General features: G+C 36.7%; 1 protein-coding gene across 1 annotated transcript in view; it reads left to right on the plus strand.

Moving 5' to 3' along the window:
* The window catches only part of LOC126234522 (esterase FE4-like), a 76846-nt gene extending 62538 nt beyond the window's left edge, over positions 1-14308 (plus strand). Inside the window, exons 8-11 of the mRNA XM_049943219.1 lie at positions 651-832; positions 5995-6127; positions 6256-6376; positions 13679-14308. Of these exons, the coding sequence (XP_049799176.1) occupies positions 651-832; positions 5995-6127; positions 6256-6376; positions 13679-13835 (593 nt within the window). The 3' untranslated portion in view covers positions 13836-14308. The remainder of the gene's footprint in view (positions 1-650; positions 833-5994; positions 6128-6255; positions 6377-13678) is intronic.
* The last annotated feature ends 1759 nt before the right edge of the window (positions 14309-16067 follow it).

The following is a 16067-nucleotide window of genomic DNA, read 5'->3' on the forward strand; positions in this document are numbered from 1 at the left end:
TTTTCAAACTGACTTACCCTTCCCAGAACCAATCCAACACTTTAAATACATGCAGGTATTTCTCTATTTATGTCAGATTGTTTAGGAACTTCCAGACAAACTAATATAAGTTCTGTCATAAACTATAGTTAAAAAATGATTACCTACATTACTGTTATAAAACTTGAAAACCATCCAAAAAGTTGCTGATATATGTTTTCTTACATTGCTTGATAACATGCTAGACTGGAACTCAACTCGGGCCTTTGCTTTTCACAAAAATAGCTGTAGCAATTGCATGATCAAATTGTACCTAATAATCAGACTCAGAGCTCCTACCTACTGGTACATTTACCTACACTTTTAAACACAATAGAAGGACTCTAGCACACACTGTTAGGCTAACATTCCAGGAAAAATGATGTGGTGGAGAACAGCTTAACTGTAAATTAAATGCAGGTTCCTCAATGAAGCATTCAGCAGACTATAAATTGTATTGAAACTTCCTGGTGAAGTAACACTTTCAAACGCATCAAGACTTTAACCTACATCATTGCTCTTCAGTACTACATTAGCCAGTAAAGTAAAAGATAAGCTGAAATTGCATGTATATTTTAGTGAACACTGAATTTTCATTTATTTATACAAATAATGCTACTTTTGATTAACAGAAAATGAGATGTTTGGAACCGAAGAAGGTATACAGAATTTGAATGATAACTTTGATGGCTATGTTGCTCATGAGCTTCGATTTCCAATCAGAGAAGAGCAATTCAATGTATCAGCACAGATTCGACAGTTTTACTATGGAGACAGTGAGATAACACTAGAATTAAATGACACAACAGCAACTGTAAGTTTAAATCCTTAATATTATTTTGTTGTTTATTTTTAAAGTAATTTTCATTATGATTCAGAAAGAAATAATCAGTTTATAGGATATCCACAAATTATTCAATGGATTATAGTTTTACAGAAATTAATATTTTAAACTAAAAGAAAATTACTTGATTTTTAACAATTAAAGTATCTGAAAAAGTTTTGTCAAACTGGCCAGTCAGTATCATCATATGCTGCAAGAAGGCAGTATAAATAACAAGGATTCCAGAGTAAATGAGCGTGCTATGGTTGTGAGAAACAAATTCTTGTATATGATGCAGTGATGATGGAGGATGAAGTTAAAAAGTACCCATCAAAGCAACAGTTACTGAAACTCTAGCACAGACATTTCATAGAACTTCTGCTTCAAAAGAGAGTAGGTATATCATCCAGACAAGAGCAGAGGTATAAGTGATATGGAAGATACTTAGCTGTAACACATTAAAATAATCTAGCATTCATACAATGCCTAATATCATGAACAGTTCTCTCTCTCTCTCTCTCTCTCTCTCTCTCTCTCTCTCTCTCCCTTCCTCTTCCTCTTTCTCTCTCTCTCTCCCTCTCTCTTTCCCCATCCAAACAGGCCTTGAAAGGCCGAGGGTGTCAACTGTCCGCCATGTCATCCTCAACTGATAGGCATCACATGATGCAGATATGGAGAGGCTTGTGATCAGCACCACACCCTCCCAGTCATTGTCAGTTTTTGTGACCAGCGCTGATACTTCTCAGTGAAGTAGCTCCTCAATTGGCATCACAAGGGATCAGTGTACCACACTTGCCGGCAGCGTTTGGCAGAGTCAGATAGTCTTCCATTCAAGGGCAATCCAAGCCTGAGAGCACTTAACTTAAGTGATCTGATGGGATTCCTGTGTTACCACTGCAGCAAGTATGTTGGCTCTCGAGAACAGTTAAAGTTCATAAATGTACTAATTCATATTTTGCAAGTAATTAAGGCCATTATGATTAATGAATGTTCTTCAGATGCAGTTCCTTTTCTCCTATGTCTTATCTTTCTCTTTGGATAGATAAAAAACCCACTCACCAAGTGGCAGCAGGGGAACATATGCAAAAAAAGGATTTTACTATTACAAGCTTTTGGAGTCAAATCTTTTGTGTGTGTGTTCCCCTTGGTGAGTATGTTTCCAAAAGCTTGTAAAAGTTAAATCCTTTTGTGTATGTGTATTCCCCTGCCACCACTTGGTGAGTAGATATTTTTATCTATCCATTTACATTATAATATCAATAATTGATTGTTTTCATTTTTATATTAGCTTCCTCTTTGCTAGTCATTAATGAAACATTTCTATGTATGACTTCAGCCATTAAGTGCAGAATGAGATGGGCTGCATATGATCATTGCAGCTTCAGCCAAGTATTGATTCAGTGCAGAATGAGAGAAAATATACTAAGTATAAGCAGCCCCAATAACATATCAGTAAGAATTTTACTGTTCCAGAGTGAGAAATCAATTAAAAAAGTATTGTTCATAAGAAAATTCATTTATCCATTTCATAAAACACCATGTCCTGCTGTGTGAAGAAGTCCATAACTGCCTCCTGCATATTCTGGTCTGACAGCAACCTTTCAATGCCTCTTTGAAATGTCCAAAGGTGTGATAATCACATTGGGAGAAATCAGGACTATAGCATCAATGTTCAAGCATGTCCCACTCAGTCTGCATAACTTCTGTGTTATAACATCAGTGATGGCCACCTTGTGTCGAAGCACAAGAAGCACAAAATTTTGCACATCATTCCATAATGGTGGTTTCTGACAAGCCTGCTGCTTTGTACACATTTTCCACTCTCCAGAATCTGTCTACCATTGTTTGTCCTTTGGGGGCAAGGAAAGTAATAACAGCATGTTGGTCCTGTTTGGACACATTTAGTAATAACATCATCATAGCTCATGTTTCTGAATTTACTAGACACACATCAGACAGACACAAAGCCACACTAATCTCTTGCCTATAAATTAGTGCCTATATGCACACATCATAGACGCATTACAATGCATTTACTATGCAGCAAATCCTTCATATGGAAACTTTTTGATTGCTGCTTATATTTTCTTTAGTTCTAGCTTGATAATACTGATGACAACAAAACTGCACTACATGTGATTCAAAAGGACTAATCACTACCACTATCACTGTGCATTCTTTATTTTCACTTATGATGCTTTCCTTTGATCTTTTGACCTTCTACCCCTTCACTTGACATTTCCATCATGTCAGAAACCTTTTTAATATGAATCACCTGAGTGCAAGCGACAGCTCTGCTAATACACCGCCCTTTTATACCTTCCATACACAATACTACTGCCAGCTGTATATTTGTGTATTAATATCCCATTACTTTTGTCACCTCAGTGTAAACTTCATTAAAGAGTCAATATGTCTGTAAAGCTGATGATTACATGTCAAACTGTTCAAAAATATACAGGGTGTGATTCAAAAGTTTCAAGACTTATCTCAGAACTAGAAATTTATTATGCGGGTGAGTGGGCACATTGTCGTGGAGGAGAATTCAATCGCCCTTGATCACTGGGTGGACACGGTGAACTCAATCCCTCAAGTGTCGGAGCACTGACATTCTGACAACAGTCATTGTTTAAAAGTTCCCACACTCTCTCCACATTTTGATCTGTTCAGCTTGGTGATGGCGTCCAAGAGCAGTCATCGTCTTCAACATTCCCGTGGCCATCTTTGAAATGTTTGTGCCACATGAAAACCATTGCATGGGACATGGCTTCTTCCTTAAAGGCCTTTAGAATTATACCGAGAGTCTCCATGGCAGTTTTGTTCAGTCACACGTGAAACTTAATCACATAACGCTGCTCCAATAGCTGCTCCAATTCCACCTCTCCCACTTTTTGACCAAGGTCAATGACATGCACTCATGCTGCAAGTGATGTGCAGCCTCCAGGATTCCATAGGCAACTGTCACAGCTTCAGTTCATTCTGTGAGACCCCCCACTACTTCCTCCATGCAGCGGAACCAATCTTTGCATGCTTCCCTACTCAGAAATGAATCAGTCTTGAAACTTCTGAATCACACCTTGTATGTTCGAAGGGTTATGTAGTGGACATCCCATGTTATCCTTGTTATGCGCTTGCATGCAACAGACACATTCTCTGTCAATCTCTAGTTACCCCAGAACATGATGCCATAAGATATACAGTTTCACCTAATACAAGTTCTCTAAATTTACTTAAAATGTTTTACAGCATCATTGTCATCTTCCTTCCCTAGATTCCCATTTAAGTTGTCTGAGCATCTGTGTTCTAATTTTTTATTGGTTACACAGATCAGGACTCCAAGAATCCCAAAAACTTGAGTGTTATCTAGGACTGGTTGGACTTATGTTACATGAGCATTTTCTTTAAAGGTGCATCACACAGTCCCAGAATTATCTTAAAAACTCAAAGCCTTCTGATTCCCTCACTGCATCTGATTTTATATGTTGATCTCATTTCATATCATTTTGTAGTAATACATCCCAATATTACTACAAAAAGATATGAAATGAGATCAACATATTTAAACACTGAGAGAATCCAGAAATTCATCACTAATGTTGTAACTGAACACCTTTGGTTTCTTTTCCTTCTCTATGGGCATTATCTTACATTTATCCATATTTAAATAGAGCATCTATTCATTACACCAAAATGAAGTATTGTCTACATTGTTCCTTGAAAGCATCCAGGAAGGATACTTTTCTGTAGACAACAGCATCATCAGCAAACACACTGATTGTTCTGCTAACTCTATCTGATAACTGTTTATGATTGTTGAGAACACTAACAGTCTTCCTACATTTCCTCAAGGTACAACCAATGTTCTCCTCATTTCTGTTGAATGCTTATCGTCCTATATAGCATATGGTACATTTACTTTTGCACCCTGTAAATCAACATGAAGTCACCATCCTTATTACTCCTCCCACAGTGGTATTCCACCACCCACCAAACCTACAAAATATCCTCATCCATCCCTACACAACCCCAGCTCCCAATCCCTTGTCTCATGGCTCATATCCCCGTAATAGACCTAGATGCAAGACTTGTCCCATGCATCCTCCTACCACCACCTACTCCAGACCAGTCATAGACATCACGTATCCCATCAAAGGCAGGGTTACCTCTAAAAGCAACCGTGTGATCTACAAGATAAGCTGCAACTACTGTGCTGCATGCTACGTGGGCATGACAACCAACAAGCTGTCTGTCTGTCTGCATGAATGGCTACTGACTAACTGTGACCAAGAAACAACTGGACCATCTTGTTGCTGATGATGCAGCCCAACATGACATTCTTCATTTTGATGACTGCTTCACAGCCTATGCCATCTGGATCCTTCCCACCAACACCAGACTTCCTGAACTATACATGTGGTATCTCTCCCTGCAATATATCATATGATCTGGTAATCCTCCTGGCCTCAAACTTCATTAGTCATTGTCCTTACCCATCTAACCCCTTCCCTGTTCCCACTGATACACTACGCAGCCCTCTATTCCACCAGTGCACACAGTCTCTTTACTTCTCTCTATTTCCGCTACCCCCTCTCTCCCCCATCTGACAGCACCTAGATGCACTACCCTCTTTCCACCTTGTCCCTGCATGCTCCCACTAACAGTATTTCACATCCCCCACCCATGTCCTGCTATCCCTCACCATTCCCACCCACCCCAGCCTCCTCCTTGCCGCCATACAGTTGCCTCTCCCATCATGTACTGCTGCTCGTTGTCTGGCTTCAGCTGCCAGAGACTGTGGTCATGTGTTTGTGAGTAATGTGTGTGTGTGTGTGTGTGTGTGTGTGTGTGTTTGGATGTGGGTGTGTCTGTTGTCTTTTTTTGACAAAGGCCTTGTTGCCTTGTTGGCTGACAGCTCATTTTGTGACAATCTTTTTGTTGTGCCAATCGCAACTTAGCATCTCTGCTGTATGGTGAGTAGCAACTATCCTTTTCTTAATATTGTTAAAATAGTGACAAATATAAATAACATGTAGTTTGCTTCTGTATTTAATTAAGGTCAGAAGTTTTACTATATCCAGTACTGTTTTATCACATTCACTGTTTTTCATATTGTAAAGTATGGATAATATGGGAAAAATCTCATTTGTTTGCAGATGATATCAGATCTTATGATTGTGGAAGCAGTAGACACCACTGTACGAAATATGAGTAGGGATTCTTCAGAACCTGTTTACTATTATCAGTTTTCTTTCAGTGGACCTCTCAATGCATATCCTGATTTCCCAGGTAAACAATTTTACATGCTTCAAAGTGTCAGTTACACCCTCTGATTTTTCTCTTTCAATTTTAAGTATTTCACTTGAGAATGCTTCTTCCATAAAGCTACAACTTAAAATATGGTGTGTGTTGCACAGGTGCTTCCCATGGTGATGACAGAAGATACATGAGTTACTATACATCACTAGAAACAGATTCTGCTGGATACAGAATCGCAATGCAGTTGTTACAACTGTGGACAAATTTTGTGAAATATAGGTAAAGTAATTCATTTCATTCATTCACTGTTTTTCCACATACTTTCTATTAGATTGTTTAAAACGGCAATGAATACATCTGTACTAGTACTGGTACAGAAAAGAAAATAACATAAATTACTTATGTATATTATTCTCGGTATATGTTTGTAGTGAACTGGTCAGTATATGGTCAGAAATTTGTGTGAATCTTTTCTGTCAAGATTTAACATATGTCACATTGCTCTTAAGATATGGCAGATCTTTGTTAGGCCTTATAATAAGTTAGCACTTCTTGCATATTAAATCTGAAATTGGATGGCTTTGAAAACCTTTTCTACTAAATGTGATTATAGTGCCTTAACCTCTGGATCACCTCACTTTGTGGTGTCATTAGAAAGTCATTGGTATGACCATAAAGACCTGTGCTCAGCACTGAATCTTTTAGTACAGAACAAAGAAGATATGCAGAAGGAGGTTTTATTGTTATCAAGAAAATTTTACCTCAGATTGCAGATCTTAAAATAATTTCATATCAAATAACACACCAGCAAAAAACAAAGAAATAAATAGGAGCTGTTGATTGGAAGTAATGAAATTTGATACTTTAATCTGATGAAGAAGCTAAGTATCTTTAGAAGGACTTGCAACATGACAGAACAAATATGAATCAGTTACCATACTAGTTCTAACCAATTCTTTGGTTCCTTGTTGAATTTCTTCTGTAGCTGAAGCAAACAAACCAATGTCAACAAGAAACTCAGTTTCTATGAGTTAAGATCATGTAAGATGAATTGCTCTCTCATCCCGGTTAAATATTTCAAAAAAGTTCTTTAAAATTACAATAAATACTCTTGCAAAATGTAATCATCTTGCCTAATTCATTTTTCAATTTGATAATTTCCACTTTCTTTGTACAGTGTTACAGAAATAACAACACAGCAGTATATTTTCTTAGACTGATCTGTGTAGTCTGACTGCATGTTTTATCAAGTGCCTATTTGTAGTATTCACTGTCTAAGGAACTGAGCAGTATTTTTAATTTCTGTCTCTCCAATTAGGAGTACCAACCATCTAAAAACTGGCCTAATTTCGTCTCTAATCATTAACATTCTAATTTACAGTGTTCTCTTATTCTTCTTAATCTATAACTTCAATTGCCTCCAGTTACACTATAAAGAATATGTCTTCTTGTCCATTGCCTCTAAGATACTGAAATTCTTGAAGACATTGCACCAAAGCTGATGAACGTACATAATGTCAAATAATGGAAAGTCTTGGATGGAATAACAGCAATATGGGAAGGATTAATTGCTACTTGCCACATAGAGGAGGAGTGGAGGCATTGAATTGCAGAAAAGCACAGTGGAGAAGACTGCTGAAATATTAAGGATTCACACAGAGTTACCTGTTTTGGAAGAAGGACTTCATCTGAAAGCTTAATATTTTAGAAGTCTTTTTCATTGTGCCTGTATGTGACTTAACCTGTCTGGCCTTATGCAAGCAGTTATTTGGCTTTGCATTGATTGGTCAAGTTGTTGAATGCCCTCATTATAGCTATTGTGCCAAATTCCATTCAATTTTATTTATTTATTAATTTGGATCCCATCAATCCAATACAGCAAGAGATTTGCATGGATGTAGGACATGTCAGATTATTAGAAATTATAGAAAAGGAACACATAAAAAACCCTCTCAAAAGAGGAGATATAACACAAAATACACATTAATAGGTAAGGACAAAACTACACTTTAAAAAGTTAAAATAAAGGTAGATCCTAATAGCTACACAAAAGTCATTAGTAATGTTAACAATGATTCTAACTATCATAATGCGTAAGTCTAAATCAGATTTAATTAAAAGAAAAAAATCAATTAGAGTTAACACAATTTATATATGCTTCAACCCAATACATGGAACTGTCTATTAGATAGTGTTTAAGCTGTTATTTACATTTGGGAAGCTTGTGGGAAAGTGATTTCAGTGATGGTGGGAGAGTATTGAACACCTTGCAGCTCATGTAATGGACTCCTTTTTGTACAATACTAAGGTGTTTCAATTCATAATGGAGGTCCATCTTCCTCTTGGCATTGTGAGTATGGTATTAATCATTGGTTTTGTGTAGTTGCTCACTTTTTCCAATGAAACATAACAGAGAGTAGATATATTGACATGTAGTTGTCAATTTTATAATAAGGTTTCTACAAGAATGTCTACGCAGGACTCCACTCATTACCCTAATAATTCTCTTTTGGGTAATGAATATTTTTTTTGGAAAGTGGCTGATTACCCCAGGAAACTATGCCATAAAACGACAGTGCATGGAAGTAACTAAAATAACCAATTAGACAGTCAAAATCCTGAGCTGGTTGTAGATTCATGCCCATAATGCTCCAAATATTCTCATTTAGTCCCTTTCTCACGTGATTAGTACCACCCCATCTTTTCCATATTGTTGAATTAATGTAATGTGTTAGATCTGATGCCTTACTTAGTACGTTTGATTGTAATAGTGTCATTCGCAACTTCCAATAGCCTCAGTGTCAGTGCAACATTAAACTGATACTCCACACTTTTCCATCTGTTGTCCAGTTCCTAACAATAATGTTACAAAATGTAGCTCAAAGCATTTCACATATACAGTTCTATAAAATTAGCCTGTAGTTGTAGCTATGTCTTTTTCAGAAATGTGTAACAATAATAATGAAAGGAGAAAGACTTTGAAATTTCAGCTATAGAAACTGCTTTGATAAAAATAGTTATAATTTGCCTCTATAGAAGTCCAGATGGGGACTTACATACTCTCTTACAAAAGTAGACAGTGCGCTCAGTAAACTTAAAGCTAATAAGAAACATTTAATAGTATGTGGTCATTTTAACATAAATTTCCAGCAAAACTCAAATGAAAAGCAAAAATCTCATGACCATAATTTCAATCTGTAATTTATAGACCAATATAAACATTCCCACTAGAATTACTAAAACCATGTATACCACTATTGAGCTGAATCCATAAATATGAGATTTAGTGATCATACTAAACCCAAAACCACAATGGAAACACAATTAGTTAAAGAAGAATGAATCCTATGTGAAAAAATTATAAGTACCTTCAGACAACTGTTAGCTAAGGAAACATGGAATGAAGTATATTATAATTGCAGCACATGTGAAAAGTACAACAGATCTGTGTAAATATTTACTAACTACTTGAACATGTGTTTGCAATTAACAAACACAGATTAAGATCTCATAACAAAAACAAGTTTTGGATAACAGCTGGAATTAAGATCTCACACAAAAAACAATAAAAGTATATGATATTTTAAAGATACAGTGGGTGTGTGATGAATTTCTTGCTTACTGCAGAAAATCCAAGACAATACTTTAAAAAGTTGTTAAGAAAACATACATTCCAAGACAAAAAAGGATAATCCACAAAGGAATTATCCAAATAGGATGGAAATCACAAGATGTGATGTACATATACAGCAAAACCAATTATTATAATTTCAGGAAAATTAGGTGATTTATTGGAAAGGACTTCACAAATTAAGCAGACCAATAATGCATTGGTCTACCTCTAACCCTCAAACAAGCAGTTACTTGACTTGGCACTGATCGATCAAGTTGTTGAATGTCCTGCTGATGCATATTGTGCCAACTTCTGTGCAGTTGGTATATTAGATAGTAAAAATCCAGGGCTGGTTGGAGGGCCCTGTCCATAATGCACCAAATATTCTCACTCGAAGAGAGATCCAGTGAAATTTCTGGCCAAGTTAGAGTTTGGCAAGCATAACGATAAGCAGTAGAAACCCTAACAATATTCAGGTGGATCTCAATCTGTGGAAATGTAAGCCCAGGATAACTTGCCATGAAGGGAAGCAAAACTGGGTGCAGAATATTGTCAACATCCTGTTGTGGTGTATGGGCGGCACAGATGACAAAAAAGGGGTTCTCCTATGAAAAAAACGTCACCCCACACCATCCTTCATGGTTGTTGTGCCGTATGGTCGGCAACAGTCAGGGTGGCATCCCACTACTGTATGGGCCATTTCCAGACATGTCTTTTCTGGTCACTGGGGCTCAGTTTGAAGTGAAATTCATCGCTGAAGACTATTTTATTACAATCAATGAGATTCCAGGCTGAAAACGTGTCTGGAGATGTGCCAGACAGCAGTGGTGTACCAGTTTGACTGTTGCCCACCATACAGTGTGACAACCAAGAGTGATGGTCTGGAGTGCCATTTATTTTCATAGCAGGGCCCATTTGGTTGTCATCTTTACAGCCATACATCAACAATATACTATGCCCCATTTTGTTGCTCTACATGGAAAGTCATTCTGGGCTTACATTTCAGCAAGATAATGTCCACCTGCACACAGTGAGATGTTCTACTGCTCGTCTTCATGCTTGCCAAACCCTTACTGGTCAGCAAGGTCACCAGACCTGTCTCCAATTAGAGTGTCTGGAGCATTATGGGCAGGGTCCTGCAACTATCTCAATATTTTGATGATCTAATACACCAACTGGATGGAATTTGTTATGATATCCCTAAGAAGGACACCTAATAACTCTGTCAATCAATGCCAAGCTTGCATAAGGGCCAAAGGTGGACCAACACATTTTAACTTGCTCAGTTTAGGAAGTGCTTTCTCTTGAATAAATCATCAAGTTTTCTGAAATTATAATCATTTGTTTATCTGTAAATGTACAACACATCCACAGATTTCTGAATATCACTACCAACATCAAGTTATGACAAGATGAAAAGAAAATAACAGACCCAAGGAAAGTCAAAATATCGTCAAAAGCTATTTTTCAGATATAAGTGGACAGGTAATCATTATGATTACCCCAAGCAATCAAAGTGCAAGAGGATCATAATTTAGGATCAACAGCTCTGTTACCTCACTGTATCTGCACCCAATGAAAGAAGAAGAAAGTTTGAACATCATAAAAACCTTAAAAATGAACAGGTTTCAGTAGTACCTGGCATACCTGAAAAAATAAGAAAAAAATGTGTAGTGAGCTCTTGTAAAATCACTGGTATAATTACGCAAAAATAGTTCACCGGCATCAGCAACACTCTTGTCCTGTCTAAAAACTGCTAAATTAAAACTGATATACAAAAAAAGGAAATGTAGAAGTAGTTGGCAATAACAGACCAATTGCCTTATTGTTTGACTTTTCAAAAATTTTAGATAATTTCTTGCACAAAAGTCTACAGGCTTTATGCAAAAAGAGCAAATTCTGTCCACAGCACAGTGTGGATTTGAAAAAAACTGCCCAACTGACCCTGCTATCTATGAATTCCTGAGTGGAATTTACCAGAAAGTGGACAGTGTCAGATATGTTACTGGTTTATGCCCTGACTTGTTGAAGACATTCAGTATTATAGATCATGAGAAACTACTGCAGAAATTGAATTAACAGGGCATCAGAAGCACCGCTGTGAAGGGTCAGGTCATGGCTTTGTAGACATAAAGAAACAGTGGAAATACATCACAATGAATACAACAAAATCACCCACTTTCTCATGTTACCAAAAGGTGAACATGGTGTTCCTCAAGGATCAGTACTGGGACCAGCATTGTTCCTCCTGTACAAATGACCTACAAACAAACATTTATTGTCAAAATGCTTATCGGTCTGCTGATGACATAAGCTTTCTCATCAGTGCACAAAATTATTACAAGAAAATACAACAAAGCCAGTGAATAGCATAGAAGAATGGTTCACATGCAATAAGCTAATCATAAATGTAGGAAAAACTGTAGCACTCAACTTATATAATGTCAATGAAAAGGTTCCATGAACTGTAAATATCCAGTTGTCTAACAAAGCTGTAAAAAGTACTGACCTAACAAAGTTTTTTGGGTTCTGCAGGTTGGAAACTCATACTGACAACCTCACAAAAAGAAATTGAGCACTTCATGTTCTGTGGGGAGGATGCTTGACAACTGCTGCAGCAAAGACTGTCTAAAAAGTGCGTGCTATGCAAATATTCAGTCACTTCTGACATACGGAGTTATTTTATTGCGAGCTTCTCCAAACAGCATTAAGCTAAACACAATGCAAAAAAAGACTCATAAGAATCATAAAAGGGACCACACAAGGAAAAAATTACAATCCTTTCTCCAAAAAACTGCAAATCCTTCAACTTCCATACTTTCACATACATAAAACCATAGTATTTGTAAAGCAGTATGTGACTGAAAATCCTGCAATCTTCCTCAGAAACAAAGTTGTACATGTCCACAATAGGAGGCAAAAAATGGGTCTCCATATGTACTGAACAAAAATTAAGCTCTTCCAAAATGGATTTCTGCAACACACACTCACTCACACACACACACACACACACACACACACACACACACACACACACACACTCACACACACACACATTCTGTAAAGAGTATTACAGGATTCAAAGCTGCACTGATGACCTATCTAATTAACTATTGCTTACAAGTCTGAAACTATTCTTTGATAAACAATAATGTACTGTACAAATACAAATAATAATGTACCATTATTATGAACTGAAAGTATAGTAGCATTATAACCATTGGTCCAGTTCTAATAACAATGTACCAATAATCTGAATTGTAGCTCTAAATAATTAATGATGTTTTATAATGATAGAAATAGTACTCTGTCAAATACTGTCTGACATCTTACTGTACAGTCTATGTACCCACAACATGTCATGTAAAAATTAATAAATAAACTGTTCAAAAAGTATGCACCCCAACAATCACAAGGGAAGTAATGTGTTTCAGGACTACACTTTAATACTTTTCAGATTCGACAATTTTTGCTTTTTGTCAAGAATTGAGTAAATTGTAACTACCCACTGGAACTGGACATTTCAGTGATTAGCAACTGTTGTTTTCATTGATTCATTTATATTCACATCATAGGCAAGGAAAAACAGTTCAACAGATTACGCTGAATTTGTAACCATCAGTAACCAAACTAGTACAAATTTAGAATTGCTGTTCTAATATATAATTCTACTTAGCTTTTACTGACATTGGCTCTTAAAAGACACTTCTCTATTTCACGATGTTGCAGATTTGAAATTGCAAATGTACTAAAATCTAAATTATAAATTTACATAATATTTACAGAGACTGAGAATCTAATATTGATTCAGTATTATCAGTGTTACAAAGAGAGCTTTCTGCACAAATTTTTACAAACTATTATAAAATTGGGAAAGATACATAAAGTCTTAAGCTTACTTCTTATTATAAATAACAGTAATAAAGTATTACAGAGTTTGAATGTAATTCTGAACTTTCTCCTTTCAGTGATCCAATTCCATATGACACTGATGAATTACTTACAGAAGACTGGAAACAATATGAGGCAGACAGCACAAATTATCTAGGAATAGGCTCCACTCTTGAAGCAGGTACAGGGCTCAACAAGGAACGGATGGATTTTTGGCACAGTGTGATGCCATAAGTTAGTTAGTGGTATTACAAAATCTGATAAGCAACCTGTATACCTTAATTTGCATCGAAAAATCATATCACAAAAACTGTTAAAGAATATACCTCAAAAAGATGGAAGAGAATCATCCACACGAAATACTTTTTCCAATATCATAAAACTATGAATCTATTTAATTTCTATATATTGTGTGTCTTGTAGGTAGCTAATTTAAGTTGCAATGTTTAGAAAATAAATTCAACACTGCTGAATGTTCATATGGAAATATTACAGTCTGGTAAACAAGTTCCCAATTTCTTCTAATACCTCAGATTACATTAATGCACCCTTTCACAAAATTTATAAAAACTGTGTATAAAACAATATACAAAAACTGATTACAGAATACAAAAGAATTTTTGGAAATGTCAGAAGCAATTATTTAAATATCTTGGAATTGTACCAGCTGGAAATTCAAAAATATGCCACAAATTAAGAGCCATTCTGTTGACTTATACATTTTCCTTTACTTGTACTGTTTGTCAGTGTCTGTAAAGAGAAATAAAATCTTGATACACAAGCCTAAATTTACATCATTTTTTGGTCTTTACATACTGTTCAAGTAGTTCTCCAATGTGTTTGATGGTATGCCCTCACAGAACCTTGTTATTTACTACCTTTGTCCATCCTGTACTTACCATGTTGTTGCCATCACATATTGTAATTATTAGTAGTATGTAAGACTTCAGTGCCTAATTCAAAACAAAAGTTAAATCAATGAGAAATATTCATTTCAACACATATGTGGTAAAGCATGCAGCTCAATTTTCAAGCGACTTCGAAGCTAATTTGGACTGCATGAATAACTGTTATGATGTACGGTAGGACCCGTATAGGTATTTCGCCTTTTGAGCTCTGTGACGTAATTTTCGACAACCTATGTAAAAGTACTTACAAAAATTTCGTCCATCCGTTTGTAGGAACTTGTACTGTCGATTTACCTGCAATTAGAGCTTTTCATTTACAAACTATTAAGTAACAAAAGAGACACCAAATATTCTGTAATTATGGCATTTGAAACCTGTAACTACTCTGTTTATCATGTTGTTAGCTTACTTCGCTATTGGCTTCCATAACAACTCTAATTACCTCGTAATTACTGTAATTCATAAAATGAAAGAGGTGGCGGGCGGATGACTTAGGTCAGTGGAGGTAGCCCAAATAACCTATTTTCCCGCAATTTTCTTATGTTAGTAGAGGTAGCTGTGGTGTGTTGCATTGTCCTGCTGGAAATTAAACTTCCCACCAGTAGGTAGCTGTGGTGTGTTACATTGTGCTGATCGAATTTGAACTTCTTGCCAGGGGGGGTGTGGTAGGGGGGCATGGCACTTTCCCACCAAAAGACGCCATCTTGGATAACAGTACTTGTGTCACCAGCTGACGTCACGGCTGCCATCTTGGATGATGTCATATGCTGTTGTCAAGTCTTGCGTCATCAACTGACATCATGACATCCATCGTGAATGACGTCATCAGCTGATGTAACGGCCGCCTCTTGGATAATGGTACTTTGGGGCTGCAGCCCCCTTGTCGCCCTACTCATATCCATTCTTTTCTCTGAAAATAAGATTTCAAAATGTCCTGCCACAGTCGCCAACTGTAAGATGCGTACTCTCTTATTTCAAGACCAAGTTTCTCTCTAAAACCACTGTGTTAGTATAACCATGGTGAACAGATTAATGTTTATGCTACGCAGCTTAGAATGGGCATGTTACTCTCAAGGAACATTCACTTGAAGACTTAAAATGAGCCCGTGTGTCTTCCGGTATATGATCTATCAAAATCATCACACTATCAATTAAATATCTTCATATTCAGTTAGTTCTAATAGCCATGAAAAGGATTCGAAAGGAGACACTGATATCCTCGAACTCAAAGCTTTATTGTCTCTAGCACAAGGCATGGTTCACATTCCTGACGTTTCTACACACACGCACTGACATTCACTCCTATTTCGGGTTGTTACTACTTTTATGAGGTAACCATTGCTTCTACTGATCTTTGTTAACGACTCGCTTCTATACTGATGAGTTCTAAATTGCATCCACGAACACTGCAACATCTAACGGATTTATGAATTTCTCATGGCATGCGACCGTGTATCTGACATCTGGCAATGACTCCCCACTGCTCGTTGCCTTCTGCGGCACCCGTAACGGCTAGCGCCAAACCGAGCTTCTCGATACCTTCCTTAGGATAAATATT

This window comes from Schistocerca nitens, chromosome 2, assembly GCF_023898315.1.
Source record: "Schistocerca nitens isolate TAMUIC-IGC-003100 chromosome 2, iqSchNite1.1, whole genome shotgun sequence".
NCBI lineage: Eukaryota > Metazoa > Arthropoda > Insecta > Orthoptera > Acrididae > Schistocerca > Schistocerca nitens.